Source organism: Dendronephthya gigantea, unplaced genomic scaffold, assembly GCF_004324835.1.
Source record: "Dendronephthya gigantea isolate DGI-Jeju-01 unplaced genomic scaffold, DenGig_1.0 000130F, whole genome shotgun sequence".
Taxonomy (NCBI): Eukaryota; Metazoa; Cnidaria; class Anthozoa; order Malacalcyonacea; family Nephtheidae; genus Dendronephthya; species Dendronephthya gigantea.
This window is the reverse complement of record NW_021163140.1, coordinates 272,006-287,405: the sequence shown is the minus strand read 5'-3', so window position 1 is coordinate 287,405 and position 15,400 is coordinate 272,006. Positions and strand designations below refer to the sequence as shown.

Genomic DNA, 15,400 nt, shown 5'->3' with positions numbered 1-15,400 from the left:
TCTTAATCCTTCAATTAAAATGCTAAAAGTCATTTTAGCTGAACTATGGTGCGACTATATAAGTTAAGTGGTTGCGGGTTTTTTTGAGACATCCTGTAGATCTAGAATTTTAGAAATTCCATTGCCAATTGATCTGAATGTTTGACTACCTTAGCAGTAGTACTGGCAATATATCTACATTTTAGTGAGTTCATTCTCAGCTTTGATGTTTTTGTACTTCACTCCCTCTTACGACAATCATTAGCCTAGAGTAAATATGTATTCTTAAAATTACGCTCTTTTGATTTGTGGATTTCTCTTTATGGATAGCTTAATATATCAAGGGTAAGTAGAAAACAAAGTGGCATTACTTCACACTGGTTTTTGCCAAAAATACGTAGATTGCGACAATTGTCGCTTTCCGAAAGAGGAATAACGAACAACTAGTCAAGTAATCCATATGAACTAATGGTACATAGCCATCTCAGTAATACACAAATGTGATAACATGAACTTAACTTGAGATAATTTTTTTTGGGCAAGATGCATACATTATTACAGTGCCGCTTTTTCAACCATGTACATAGAAGTCGTCTTTTGTGATGTAATGTATGTGACAATCAATTATGCTAACTAATGTAGCGTGATGTGATGTAATGTGTCTTCTCCTTATTTATTCATATAAAATAATACTTCTATGTTAAATTATCAAAGGAATGGTAACATGATAGTAAGAAAATTTTTGTGGGTTGGAGGTTTGGAGGGGAAAAAAGAAATTGAGGAAAGTATGGAAATATTTTATGGTCGTGGAAGAATTGTAGTCAGAGCAACTCACGACGGCCGTATCACAGAATAGATATTATACCAGAAGCCTCACTCTTTGGATTTTGCTAATGTTTTCGTGTCCTAAATTTTTCAGACGCGCACGCGTCATTCTACGCAATTCTATGCCATCTTGGTGTGTGCAGGAGCTTTGCACCCCTATGAAAAAGTTCCTGCACACACCTGGATTCCGTGGGCAAGACACAAACTGGAAATTAAGCGCCATTATGCTTGCATGTGCTCCAGTACTTGGCTTGCGTCAGGTGGCGTCAAAATTTTCTCACGCCAAATGCAGAGTGAGGCTTCTGGTATGTCTATTCTGAGGCCGTATATTTAAAAAAAATCGATCTGCAATCGATGTTTATCTGGCATATTTTGTTAAAAAAGTCGCAAAAATACGACAAGATTCTTACCTTTTTCTGGAAGTTAAGTTACTCATCCATAGTCAGTGCTATGGTAAATTATTTGAATTATTAATTACCGTGAATATATAACATCAGACGTCTCATACAACTTCCGAAGTTTTATTTTACGCCTCAACTGGTTTTTGCACGCGAATATTTTGATTTTCTTTTCTTTTTGTCATTATGAAAACGGAATTTATAAATGAAATCATAACGTCGTATAGTCACATAACACATTCAGATTTATAGTGAAATACATTTGAGAATATTAAAGTTGTGTTTACCACAAAAGAATTTCTTTTTAAAGCTGTGCCGATGAAATATTTTCAAGTGTTAAATCTTCCGACTTCATTATACAGATTGAATTAAGTCGAAAATTAGGTCTTGTTATTTGTCAAACCGTGAAAAGTTTGGACTACATTCGAGTTTCCCTCTAATTTAATTAAATATACATATATTCCATATTAATTTATGAAAATATAAACTTATAAATTCCATCAATTCAAAATTTTGCGAAATGACAGTTATTCATTGACGTTTGAAAATACAAATTTTTGTCTCGACCAATCAAGATCTTAGTAGTTCACACTGGTGCATGCGCATAACGTAGAAGACGGTCCACGGTGTCATAACGTAAGGTCCATTGCATAATGGCGGACGACTTTGATTTCGCATTTGCACATCGTGGGTGTAAATATCGGTGCGAGGATACTAATTCCGCTGGGAGGATAGAGGCAATCAGATTCTGATTCCAATAGAGCGGACACCCTGTATATATACAACAAAGCAGCGAGTATTTATTGTAACAAATTACACGTTCACCCAAAGCGCAACCGAAGTGCAAAACATGTTTAGAGTCGAATTTCTCACTCGTAAAAATATATATATATATATATATATATATAAATAAATAAATAAACAAAAATGCAATTTTGTTGTTAATATGAAGAGTGCTCGATGATAAAGAAGTAACAGAGCAGAAATATTTATTTATTGCTTAATAATATTTACAAATCGCTACTCAGAGTTTCACGCTAATGCGATTTTCAAGCGATTGAGATACTACTCTCTAAGCTCTAACGGGTTTGTTTGGTTCGCGTTCTGGTTGCTGACGCGGTCTTCTTGCGTTTAAAATTCCACGCGCTGAATTTGTTTCTGTGACAGCATTTCGAGAAAAGCTCATTTCGTTTGTTCAGGAGATTTTCCGACTTTGACTTTATAATTTGAAGCTTTTCCTCTGTGCAGAGCTTGCAACGCTTTCCGCCCGGAGTATAGGCTTGTGCACGCTTAATTATTGACCATTTTATAGCAAATTCTTTGCAGGCATTCTTTAGTTTCCACACATATTTTGATAGTTTTGTTTAGTAAAAACATACATAGGAATGACATCAAACACCTTTAAAGAGAGATATGGAAACCACATTAAATCATTTAGGCACCTCCAATATTCATCGGAAACTGAACTATCAAAATATGTGTGGAAACTAAAGAATGCCTGCAAAGAATTTGCTATAAAATGGTCAATAATTAAGCGTGCACAAGCCTATACTCCGGGCGGAAAGCGTTGCAAGCTCTGCACAGAGGAAAAGCTTCAAATTATAAAGTCAAAGTCGGAAAATCTCCTGAACAAACGAAATGAGCTTTTCTCGAAATGCTGTCACAGAAACAAATTCAGCGCGTGGAATTTTAAACGCAAGAAGACCGCGTCAGCAACCAGAACGCGAACCAAACAAACCCGTTAGAGCTTAGAGAGTAGTATCTCAATCGCTTGAAAATCGCATTAGCGTGAAACTCTGAGTAGCGATTTGTAAATATTATTAAGCAATAAATAAATATATATTGTTTCGTCGGAACCAAGACGACCGGTTAGCAAGTAATCTCAGACATTAAACCAAAGAAGTCTCGCAAATCGCATTATAAATTATATAATAACAATTCGATCTAAATAGAGCAAATTAATACAAAGAAATATTAAAGTAAACATGCATATAAGCCTATAAATGTTCGCACGTGTGGCGTATAAATTACCCATACAATGCATAAATTCTGCGTAAACAAACTAGAATATAAAGTCAATGTCTTACTTCTGTGGCGAGATCCTTTAGCTGTCTATTTCATCGTTTATCGTTCAGGTTAGCCCGTCTTTCTTTCATTTACTTATTTAACAAAACATGCGTTATATTTACACCTTTTCCGTCTCGCTGTGCGTCTATATGCTAATGCTATGATTGCTATTTGATACCTAATATTGTCATCATAGTTTCAAAGTTCAATTATAATGAGTTCCATTCGTGTCTACGCACGTGTATATAAACTGTCAATCCACTCTCCCCCCCGATGAGGACTCTTCCTCATCACTTAATGTTACTAATTGTGAGTTACTTATCTTCATATCCTTCTGCAGGGTACAGTACTGCGACTTTTGTAATAGGTCTTTCGTAGTGCGATGTGGATGTCTTCACCTTAACGTTACGAATTCGTCCGTCATTTCCAGGATATACATTAACAATTCTGCCCGTAGTCCAGTTTCCACGAATCGCATTCGTATCTTGAACCACGACGATGTCATCCACTCGTACATTTCTTTTTTCAGTAGTCCATTTCTTTCTGGGAACTAAGGTGGGAAATACATCTCTGCTCCAACGCTTCCAAAAACTATCGATGATCTTCTGGACAAATTCAACACGATGTTGAGGATTCTTCGTTTCTCTGAATGGCCCTTGTGGTACCATTGTTGATGCTCGACCAAGTAAAATGTCGTTTGGACAAAGGAAAGAACCGTCATCTGGATCATTGGGGATCCTTCCAATAGGACGCTGATTAATCAGGTTACTAACTTCCAGCAAGCATGTGTACAGCTCGAACGGAGCCAAAATTTGTTCACCAATCGCGATCTTTAATGCTTTCTTCGAACTCTTGACAAGAGCCTCAGCACAACCGTTATGATGTGGTGCTGCAGGAGTAATAAATCTCCACTCCATTCCTTTCTCGGCGCTGAATTCCTTCAACTCTTTCTCGTTCCATCCTTCTATCATTTCTCGGAGTTCACGTTGAGCTCCCACCAGCTGCGTCCCGTTGTCACTGATCATCAGAGCCGGTTGTCCACGGATTGCGAAAATCGACGTAAGGTTTGCAAGAATTCCATAGCGGAATAGTCCACTGCGATTTCCAGGTGTACGGCACGAGTATTCAGACATGTAAACAGTACGCCATAGTGTTTGGTTGTTTTGTTTCGGCCAATTTTAACTTGGTAAGGACCGAAGTAATCGCATGCCGTGCGATGAAAGGGTGGTGTGAATGGCTCCAGTCGGGTAATTGGTAGGTCTGACATGAACTGCTCCTCGGTTTTGGCTTGGATTCGGCGACAACATACGCATCGGAACTTTATTGACTTGGCAAGATCATGACATCGGATAATCCAAAACTTTTTCTTGATCTTTGCAACGGTTGTTGCAACTCCTGAGTGGCCGTTTCGATGGAAGTTACGAGTGATCAGCAGGGATATCCAGTGTTCACGTGGGAGTAAAACTGGATGTTTGGCATCGTACGAGATTACGGCTTCGCTTACTCGACCTCCGACTCTGATAACTCCGTTGTCATCGGTAAACGGGGTGAGTCCTTTCAGTTCTCCCTTTTTCAGGCGATCATGAAGTGACTTCTGACTTTGTTTGACCCAATACAACTCGGCATCTTCTAACTCCTTTGCTGAGATTGATCTATCATCTGAGGTGTCTTTCGGTCGGGTCGTTTCTGTGTTGTCTTTGTTTTGATGCTTGTTTCGTAGCGTGTTGATGAACCGTAACACATAGGCTGTGACTCGGATAAGTTTCCCCCAACTGGAAAACTTCTTGCACGGAATGACTTCTGGCGATTGGGTTACTTGAAAGACAGGTTGAACTTTTCGACGTTCAGACTGATCGATATCCACGCTTTTAGTGATGGTAGCAGAAGACGACTCGCTCGGCCATTCTTCCTCCGGTAACTTCAGAAACTCGGGGCCATACTTCCATCTGCCTGTCAGTTGCAGAGCAGGTATTCCTCGCGACACATCATCAGCGACATTTAGCTCTCCAGGAACGTGTCTCCACTGATCTGGTTCAGACTTGCTCTGGATTTCGGCAATTCGGGCTGAAACGAACGGCTTAAACTCTCTGGGTTGGTTACGGATCCATGAAAGAACAATGTGGCTGTCAGAGAAGAAAATTATCTTCACAAACTTCATTCGAGACTCTTCGAGAATAGAACAACATAATCGTGTCGCCAGGACAGCTGCTTGTAGCTCTAAACGAGGTATGGTCAGCGACTTCAGTGGGGCTACTCTTGACTTTGCTGCGATGAACCTGGTTACAAAGGTGTTGTTTTCTGTCTCCCATCTGATGTAAGCACATGCTCCGAAGGCTTCAATCGATGCGTCCGAGAAAATGCATAGTACTGGCGCTCCGATCACGGAATCTGGCGTAAGAGACCTTTCGAAGGTGACGTTGTTCAGGTCGTTCATCTCTTGGAAGAATCGTATCCACGTTATTTGGAGATTCGGCGGCAATTCATCATCCCATTGTAGTCCTTCTAACCACAGTTTTTGCATCTCTATTTTGGCGCGAATCAGGAAAGCTGCAGCTACTCCTAGAGGATCGTAGATCCGAGCTACTTGCTTAGTATTGCTCTCTTCGTAAGTTTAACTAGTTCAGGAGGAATCACTTTGAACCCAAAAACGTCGTCGTGGTGGTTCCAGACAGTTCCCAAAACTTTCTCTTCAACTGGGCCTTGTAGGAGCTTTAATTCCAATTCACTTTTTTCAATAACGCTTTCATCATTCTTCTTTAATGACCGGTTTGAGAGCCAACACTTCACGTTAAAACCACCGTTGCGAAGGATTTCGTCAATCTCTGCTGTTATTTTTCTTGCTTGATTTTCAGAATGGACCGAATCGCATATGTCGTCCATGTAAGTATTCTTCTTTAAGACTTCAGCAGCTGCAGGGTAGCGTTTTTCTCCTTCTTCAGCAGTCTTTTGCAGCGCGGTCTGTGCCATGGCTGGGGCTGGTTTGTCACCAAATGTCAAGACTGTTTTGACATAAACATCAGGTTCTCGATCCGTATCCATGTTTCTCCACAGGTATCGGTGAACATGTTGATCTCTTTCCGGGATTAGGATTCTGTGATACATCTTGGATATATCCGCGTTGATAGCCACTTCATTTTCTCGAAATCGTAGGAGAACTCCAAACAGATTATTTAGTAAATCGGGTCCTTTCATCCAGTAATCATTTAAGCGGTGCCCTTTATACGATGCTGAGGAATTGAAAACAATTCGGATGGGGGTGCTCTTCTTCTCGGGTCTGACTACCTCATGGTGGGATATGTAGTGGGTTGGTCCCTTGTATGACTTTAATTCTTCACTTGATAATTTTCGAGAGAAGTTCATTTCACTCATTTCCCTCATCTGCTTGTCATACGCTTCTGCATGATCTGGGTTCTTGGCTAATCGACGCTCGGTTGTTTCCAATTTCTTCTCCGCTTGGCTTCTGTTATCCGGTAATTCAGATGCATCTTTGACCCAGGGGTATGAAACTAACCATTTATTACCAATCTTTTTGCAGGATTGTTCTATAATCTTGGCTTCGTAGGCTTCAACTGGACTTAACTTCTTGCTTTCACAAGAACACATATTCCCTTCCACGCCCATTGATTCGGTGGTCCAAAAGTCGGTCATATCGATGGGATTTGAACACTTGACATGGTAGACTTGACTGACGTCACACTTTTCAGACGTGGCTCCAAAGACAACCCATCCCAATGGCGAATATCTTGCAACAAGATTACCAGCTTCTTTTGTCTCACCAGTGTGCAACTTCGGTTGATCAATTCCCAACAGGACATCTATTGGACCATTCTCTCTTCGTAATTTCTCTCTTTCAAGGTTGAAAGCTTCAGCTATGCCATCAAGTTTCATTCCGGAAATATCACCACTGATACTTGGGATTCCCACAGCTGCAATTGTGTGGATGGACTGGTTCTCGAGGGATCGAATTTGGAATCGATACATCTTTGTTGACATCTCATTTTCTTCTCCTCCAACTTTCGCCATTGTTACTGTGACACTCTTGCCTTTGAGACCCAGCTCCTCAGCGACTGATGTCCGTATTAAACTGATTTGAGCACCAGTGTCTAGTAACATATTAGCCTGTTTCTTGACCTTCTGGTCCCAGGATTTCTGCCTGAATAGTCGGTAACATAGTCTCTCCGCTAGTAGTAACAGATGACACAGCAGATATGTTTAAAATATGCAATAGTGGATGATGGTAATGCTTGCACTGAACTCCGCTGATGGTCTCGCTGCACTGGCGCCTTCGAGAGCAGGTTGACATGTTGTGACCACGACCAGCTCGCTTCAGGCAGCTATAACAGGCATGGTTCTCCTTCACAACTTTCAGGCGGTCGCTAGCACTCTGGGCAAGGAACTTTTGGCATTGATCGGTCCAATGTTCAGACGTTTTGCAGAACCAGCACTTATGGTTTGTTGGCTTCCCATCTTCTTTTCCAGTAACATGTCCAACATGCTTGGGTGACTGCCATGAGCTTCTTAATGGTGCCGTTGCTCTCATTCTCGACTTCATCTCACTTGTCATCCAGGAAATTAACGACTCCAATGTGGCTTGACTCTTTGAACTCTCCAAATAGCGTGACCAGACTTTGCGATCGTCGGTAAACATTTTCTGTTCAATGATAGCCAGCATGTGGTTGTTATCCATGTCATTCTCCCGTCCTACTTCTCTAAGGGTGTTGAAACTCCGCTTTATTAAATGGACCAAGTCGCAAAACCGGGCATCTTCTCCGTCCTTTATTGGCTTAAACTTGGAGATATCGTGAGTGATGATGTCAGCAACAAATCGTGGATCTCCATACACGGAATCGAGATATTCCCATGCGGCATCATAGTCTTGACCAATTCCCTTGATCATTTCCAGCGGTTTTCCTTGGAGACTAGACCTCAGAATGGTTATTGCATCACGTTTACTGTAATTTCCACCAAGTGCTTAAAGTCCGCTCTAAAAGTTCCAAATTCTCTGACGTCACCAGTGAATTTTGGCATCTTTGGCTTCTCAATTCGAAATAGGCTTTCTCCTTTGCTTATATGAGTTGCTGTCTCCGCGGTGTTCTCAGTTGTGTTGAACGATGAATCATTAATAGATGTGCTGGGTTGTACAGGATGACTTTGGGTTTCTTGAGCTACTGGTGCTGATATCTGGTTGTCTTGATTTTCTTCATTCGGTATCGATGCATGACTTTCTTCGCCGGCCGGGATTTCGTTAATTTGTTCTTCATTCGACAAGTTCTCTGCGGGAGTATTTACGCTTCCGGTTTCGACAGTATTTTGTTTCATCTCTGATATTTTCGTCTGTTGCTTTATATAATCTTGCGCGTCAATTTTTAAGCGCAGAAAGGTTTCCTGGCATTGTTCAATATATCGTTCTTCCTCATTGAACTGTTCGTCATCTTCGATTAGCATTGTCACTTCTTCGTGTTTGGCTTCCAGGTCGGCAAATGCGTGTTCATAATTATCAAGCGCCCTTTGAACCTCATCGGTCGAACGTTTCCCCTCGATTTGGACTATTATAACTTTCCCGAGCCGTGTTAATGCTGCTTTGCCGTTTCGTCGTTTCATCTTAGCTTTCTTAAAATCGTCGCAATTGCCGTCTTTCGATGTCATATTTTCCATTGTCGTTTTACAGTATAATTCGTCTCAAATTCCTTCGAACCGTGGTTAGCAAGAAATCGAATAGTGTTTCGTCGGAACCAAGACGACCGGTTAGCAAGTAATCTCAGACATTAAACCAAAGAAGTCTCGCAAATCGCATTATAAATTATATAATAACAATTCGATCTAAATAGAGCAAATTAATACAAAGAAATATTAAAGTAAACATGCATATAAGCCTATAAATGTTCGCACGTGTGGCGTATAAATTACCCATACAATGCATAAATTCTGCGTAAACAAACTAGAATATAAAGTCAATGTCTTACTTCTGTGGCGAGATCCTTTAGCTGTCTATTTCATCGTTTATCGTTCAGGTTAGCCCGTCTTTCTTTCATTTACTTATTTAACAAAACATGCGTTATATTTACACCTTTTCCGTCTCGCTGTGCGTCTATATGCTAATGCTATGATTGCTATTTGATACCTAATATTGTCATCATAGTTTCAAAGTTCAATTATAATGAGTTCCATTCGTGTCTACGCACGTGTATATAAACTGTCAATCCATATATATATATATATATATATATATATATATATATATATATATATATATATATATATATATATATATATATATATATATATATATGTATATATATATAAACAATTATTAAGAAATTCTTCGTATGAGATAAAAGAGTGCTCAATACTGCAAGCAAATAGAGCAATATATATTTATATATATATGCATGCGGTTAGAGCGCTCTAGGAATTGTGTGGAGAGTCTCATCGCAAGACGTTCACCGTAAGCTTTATGCAACGCTCGCTTGTTTAAGTTTGAGCGCTCTGGTGACTCTACTATTCAATTCCAACAATGTGTAAGTGTAACCGTACGTCCTGTGTCCCAAGTGCAGGAGTCATCATTGCGCTCTGGTGATACCCGGGAGGGCACATTGTTTGGATATATATATATATATATATATATATATATATATATATATATATATATATATATATATATATATATATATATATATATATATATATGTAAGGTGTATTTGTTCTTCAACACAAATATGACCAACCGGGCAAGCAGAAAATTCTACTTGACCGCGGTGGGAATCGAACCCGCGACCTTCGCATTTCTAGAACGATGCTCTACCGTCTGAGCATCATACAAGGCCAAGTTGGGAACGACTGTGATTTTGCTTAAGTTGTTATTGACAATGCGGAGTTTCGTCCTTTTACATGTCGTATACATTCATTGTGGCCTCTTCTGTTTATAATATACCTTCTACTCTTCGTCACTATAAATAATTGTTTCATTCGCATTTAGCACTGAAGATGGATTATATTTAAGTCGATTGGAATAAAAGAATTATAATAAAGAAAATAAATTAGGAAATGAATGATGATTAGAACTCAAAAGTCGCGGCATAGCATGACTAACGCCCTGTTTACACTATCAGATTTGCATAGTCACGACATCAAAAATTAGCTATCAACGCGAATTTAACCGACTGGTAGATTATTGTTTAACATAATTTGCAAAATGAAAAAGTACAAAAGAACTTAAACATGTTGTCGTGACCATGTGAATTCGGTATAATGCAGGGATGGGTCTAGCACTATAGTGAATGCACTAATTTGCATGACACAAGAAAACTGCTAAAAATAACCACTTTGTTTTGCAATGCAAATTAGTGTACTAGTGTTAGATCCACCCCTGCATCATACCGAATTCACATGGTCACGACAACATGTTTAAGTTCTTTTACGGTATCTCTGGCCCAAAGTACTTTTTCATTTTGCAAATTATGTTAAACAGTAATCTACCAGTGGGTTAAATTCGCGTTGATAGCTAATTTGTGATGTCGTGACTATGCAAATTGATAGTGTAAACAGGGCCTTATTCATGCTATGCCGCAACTTTTAAATTCTAATCATCATTCATTTCTTTAGAAATTCATTGTTTTCACGCTCAATATCGGCAAAGTTGGACTAAACAGCCAACATGCCTACGCCACTGCCGGGATTTTTTAAGACAGACACGATTACAATTTCCGACATAATTTGTTAATTCGACTTAACTATAAGCCATCTTCAGTGCTAAATGCGAATGAAACAATCATTTACACTCTGAAGAATATAAGATATAAGGTATATATAAACAAAAGAGGCCACAATGAATATATAGCTTAATTATTTACAAATTAACATGACAGAATACAAGATATACATAATCTACTTATTATGTCGTTTAATTACTTTCTTTTCTGAAGAAAAGGTCACGACAAAGAAAACAAAAACTTGTGTGATGTCGTTTGACCGCCCTGCCCTGGTAATATGCATCACTGCATGTAATTTATTCACATAGACACCAATATTTCCGTTGTGTAAAAGGTTATTATTAAACCGCATTCAAACGCTATCTGATACTGCTGCAGTAAAGACCTAAAAAAATTTCTGTATCAATTATTGATTAGGTAAGTTAGTAACTTAGTATATATTATATCGTTTGTTTGCAATAGATGCTTCATTGCGATACATTGTGTATATATTAAGCTTTCTATTGTGTTCGAAACGTGAACATGGACATGAAATTTGGTTGCCCTAGGTTTATGTAAGACCTTGGCGCGGTGTCACAGGGATCCTTCTTTTTTTGTAGCTTCAATCCTGGACAAAACGGTTAATAAAAGTATTCAAATTCTTAAAAAAATGTTTTGGTGCAACCTGAAGCAAGTGTTTCCCCCCCTTTACCCCCCAATCAATGTTGGATATCTTTTCAAGTTGCCTTTGCTTGCTAAACCCAACATTGCCAACATTGCCAAGGGGATGGGGGGAGAATATCGCATGTAACAAGTAAGTTAATCGGAATGAAATGAAAATTGTACTTTACCAACAGTGTTATTAACAGGTTTTGTCCAGGATTGTTGCTTAACTTTATAATTGATTTTCATTGCATCTCACGAGGCCGTCTTGACTTAAGAGTATTATGTGAAATTGCAATTGTGAATTGTGTCTGCCTTTAAAAATCCCGGCAGTGGCGTGATATTGAGCGTGAAAAAAAAGGGTCCGGTTGTATCAAGCCCGTTTAGCATAAACGGTGGATAAGTCAAAATTAAATAACAACTCTCTTGAATTAGTCAACTTGAATATTATGCACTGAATCTGTAGTTGTAAACAGTATCTTTGTATTTAAGGTCAAAAGCATTTAGTTTGCTTGTTGAACAAAATTATAGACTTGCCTTCTATTTTAAACTTATCCACTGTTAAAGCTAAACGGCCTTGATACAACCCGCCCCAAGATATAAAGATCATTGAGCACATAAGGCAGTCATGCTGTTGTTTCACGCTCAATATCAGCAAAGCAGGACTAAACAACCTGGCTGGCTACGGCAAGCACGGCAAGGCAGTCATAGCTTTCCATACTAGCCCGACAATTTAGTCATGCTATGCTGTAAATATTTTGCATGCATGGTGTTCACTGACTGTGAACACAATGAATTTCTAAAGAAATGAATGATGATTAGAACTTAAAAGTCACGGCATAGCATGACTTACACTATACCAGATTTGCATAGTCACGAAATAAAAAATTAACTATATCAACGCGAATTTAACCCACTAGTAGATGATTGTTTAACATAATTTGCAAAAGGAAAAAGTTTCTTGGGGCCAGAGATACCGTAAAAGAGCTTAAAACGTTTTCGTGACCATTTGAATTCGGTATAATCCAGGGGTGGACCGGGATTTAAAATTATTCTGACGCGTGATAACACAGCCCAGGCGGGGCTAAAGCGCTAAAGCTTGCCACGTAATTGAAAAATACTTTTGGCCCGGTTGGCTGGGCTGAAATATGTCGAAGACTAGGGATATTTTTATTTTGTTAGTACATTTCACGGACAGTTAAATGAAGTAATTCAGAAGAGGTAATGTGATTCGGGAGAGATTGGAAAAAAAGAAAAAGTGATTTGTGAAAGATTTAATATAAAGAAAGGTTCTAGTTTGTTCAAAATTTGAGACTTGCGGAGTACAGCTCTGGAAGGCGAGCATCCGCGATACCATGTAATCAGCCCCTTAGTTTGTTTGCAATAGATGTTTTATTGCAATATATCGTGTATATCAAGCTTTCTTTCTTGCAAGGCTCCCGGCTAAAACTAGCACGAAGTAAACTTCCTAATATCTTCAATAATAACCCTTAACTTTGATATTAGTTTAATGTAAGAGTAAAGGAATGGGCATGGTCGTCAGAAATAGGAGTGGTTTGGGCGGCGTGATTCAAACAACTCTGCGTTCTGACGAAACACAGCGTACATTTAAAATTTCGTTCGAGACCCCGTTCACACTAGAACGAAAGTTTCCGGATTCATCACGAAAGCGGAATGTTTTAGTACCGGACTCATGTTGCTGTTTACACACGCATCAACGAATCCGATCGAAAATGTATTCGGTTTTAAGCCGTATCCGGAAACTTTGAATCCGTAAAAGTTTGTGGAAACTTCGTATCCATGCAGAAACATTTGAATCCGGAAAATTTTCTTGTGTAAACGCTTTGCACGACGAATCCGAAGAAATTCAAACGTGACGACCAAACAATCCTCCAAGAACAAGTAATGTGAGTGTAAACGCCTGACGAATCCGATACATGTGTGCAACAATGAATCCGGATAATTTTACAAATCCGGAAACTTTCGTTCTAGTGTAAACGGGGTCTGAATAGACCTTTTCGGTAATTACGTTATAAAATTTCAACATCACAACATTTCAAATTTAGAACCACCTTAAATGATATGGATTTCAAGTTTTACTCTCACGAGCCACGTGCAAAGATACAAAGCAGCCTTCTTCACACATGCATGAAGAAGCACACGTTTTTTCATTTTGACCAATAAATGTTGAAATGAGCCATAACCCGAAATTGCATCTTTGCACATATAGCTTGCCAGACGTAAAATGAAATTTAAATCCATCTCGTTTAAGGTGGTTCTAAACTTAAAACGATGTTGTGAGCCCTTGTGACGTAATTACCGAAAAGGTCTATAGGCCTTGATTTACATGTTTACATTACAAATGAAATCTACGGCTGTTTACGCTTGATTTGGCGAAAATTGGCATTCTCTTTGCGCCAGTCATTCTTTTATCATTCACTGTCATTTTTCAAAACAGCTGATCTTTCTCATAGGGTGAATCATGGCATGCAAAAAAGACTTGTTTGCTGTTGAAAGTGGAGGTTCCTTCTACACACGCAGCCCTCCAGTGGAAGCCAATGACAACTGGATTAGCAGCGCACAAAAGATTGGCACTGCGGGATGGGAGAGTTTCAAGTTCCTATTTTTTGGTCCCGACGGTGATCTGTACGCTGTTCCACAAGATGGATCTTTTCTAAAAGGCCCACCTCCCACGTATGCCGAAGATAATTGGGTCGCTCGTGCGACCAAGATTGGTACTGGCGGATGGGCGAGTTTCAAATTTTTGTTCTTCGACACAGAAGGTGATTTGTATGCTGTTCCACAAGATGGAACCTTTCTGAAAGGCTCTCCTCCCACGCACGCTCAAGATAATTGGACAGCCCGTGCAACGACGATTGGCACCGGAGGATGGGCTAGTTTCAAGTTCCTTTTCTTTGGTCCTGATGCTGACCTCTATGCAGTTAAAGAAGATGGGTCTTTTTATAAAAGTTACCCACCAACATATGGTAGTGACAACTGGAGTGCTCGTGCCACAGAAATTGGTACCGGAGGATGGGCAAGTTTCAAGTTCCTATTTTTTGGTCCAGCTGGTTACCTGTATGCCACTCCACAAGATGGAACCTTTCTCAAAGCCACAGCTCCAACTTATGGTGCAGACAACTGGACCGCGCGTTCAAAGAAGATTGGCACCGCTGGTTGGGCAGATTTTAAGTTTCTGTTTTGATATTTTCAGTTAGATTGAACAATCAGCGACTATGTTATGCAAGCATATAACCATTATACGCCTACAAAACAGTTGTTTGACTGGTAGATATATTTTGTAAGTATCATTTGAATTTTGAAATAAACATTTCCAAGTTGATTGTAAATCTCGTATCTCTAACACCTTTTCGTGAAATGGTCGCAGGGGGAACTGTGAGTAGACCAGAACGATGAATTCGCAGCCATCTTTAACTTTGAAACCGAATGAAGGATGGGTTCAATTTTCTACGGGCGGAGAGAGAGGGTCGCCTGAAGATCACCTATATTCCACCCATCAAAAGCTCTTACTCTTATACTCTACCACTCTTAGAAATGACAAAGTAAACTGCGAAAATAAACCAGACCCAAACCCTGACCTAAAACTACCCAAAAGGTATTGTCAGTGGTTCAATTTCTGCATTTGCAAATATTCGAAAGATAGAAAAATTTTAAAAAAATTTGAGAAAAACTGTACCGACCCGTTTTCGAACCTAAGCATCGCGCACGAGAGATAAACCACTTGACCACTCGACTGGATTTAAAACGTTGGAAAATCGG

At 39.4% G+C, this 15,400-nt stretch overlaps 4 protein-coding genes across 4 annotated transcripts; 1 reads left to right on the top strand and 3 right to left on the bottom strand.

Annotated features, from left to right (window-relative positions):
- Positions 1-3,026: 3,026 nt before the first annotated feature.
- On the bottom strand, positions 3,027-5,850 carry LOC114536077. The gene is made up of 2 exons (XM_028557431.1): positions 3,290-5,850; positions 3,027-3,146 (listed from the first exon to the last, which is right to left on the bottom strand). Exon 1 carries the CDS (start codon positions 5,788-5,790, stop codon positions 4,294-4,296), a length of 1,497 nt encoding a protein of 498 aa, XP_028413232.1. The 5' UTR covers positions 5,791-5,850; the 3' UTR covers positions 3,027-3,146; positions 3,290-4,293.
- On the bottom strand, positions 5,850-7,382 carry LOC114536105. Its single transcript, XM_028557457.1, has one exon. It carries the CDS (start codon positions 7,380-7,382, stop codon positions 5,850-5,852), a length of 1,533 nt encoding a protein of 510 aa, XP_028413258.1.
- Positions 7,383-8,204: 822 nt separating this feature from the next.
- Positions 8,205-9,466, bottom strand: LOC114536104. Its single transcript, XM_028557456.1, has 2 exons — positions 9,233-9,466; positions 8,205-9,089 (listed from the first exon to the last, which is right to left on the bottom strand). Exon 2 carries the CDS (start codon positions 8,922-8,924, stop codon positions 8,205-8,207), a length of 720 nt encoding a protein of 239 aa, XP_028413257.1. The 5' UTR covers positions 8,925-9,089; positions 9,233-9,466.
- A 1,855-nt stretch (positions 9,467-11,321) lies between these two features.
- Positions 11,322-14,956, top strand: LOC114536093 (tachylectin-2-like). Its single transcript, XM_028557444.1, has 2 exons — positions 11,322-11,395; positions 14,095-14,956. Exon 2 carries the CDS (start codon positions 14,103-14,105, stop codon positions 14,823-14,825), a length of 723 nt encoding a protein of 240 aa, XP_028413245.1. The 5' UTR covers positions 11,322-11,395; positions 14,095-14,102; the 3' UTR covers positions 14,826-14,956.
- The last annotated feature ends 444 nt before the right edge of the window (positions 14,957-15,400 follow it).

Bases quoted from the DNA above. Each gene is read 5' to 3' on its own strand.
- LOC114536093 (XM_028557444.1), top strand. From the start codon at position 14,103: ATGGCATGCAAAAAAGACTTGTTTGCTGTTGAAAGTGGAGGTTCCTTC.
- LOC114536105 (XM_028557457.1), bottom strand. From the start codon at position 7,382: ATGTTACTAGACACTGGTGCTCAAATCAGTTTAATACGGACATCAGTC.
- LOC114536077 (XM_028557431.1), bottom strand. From the start codon at position 5,790: ATGCAAAAACTGTGGTTAGAAGGACTACAATGGGATGATGAATTGCCG.
- LOC114536104 (XM_028557456.1), bottom strand. From the start codon at position 8,924: ATGGAAAATATGACATCGAAAGACGGCAATTGCGACGATTTTAAGAAA.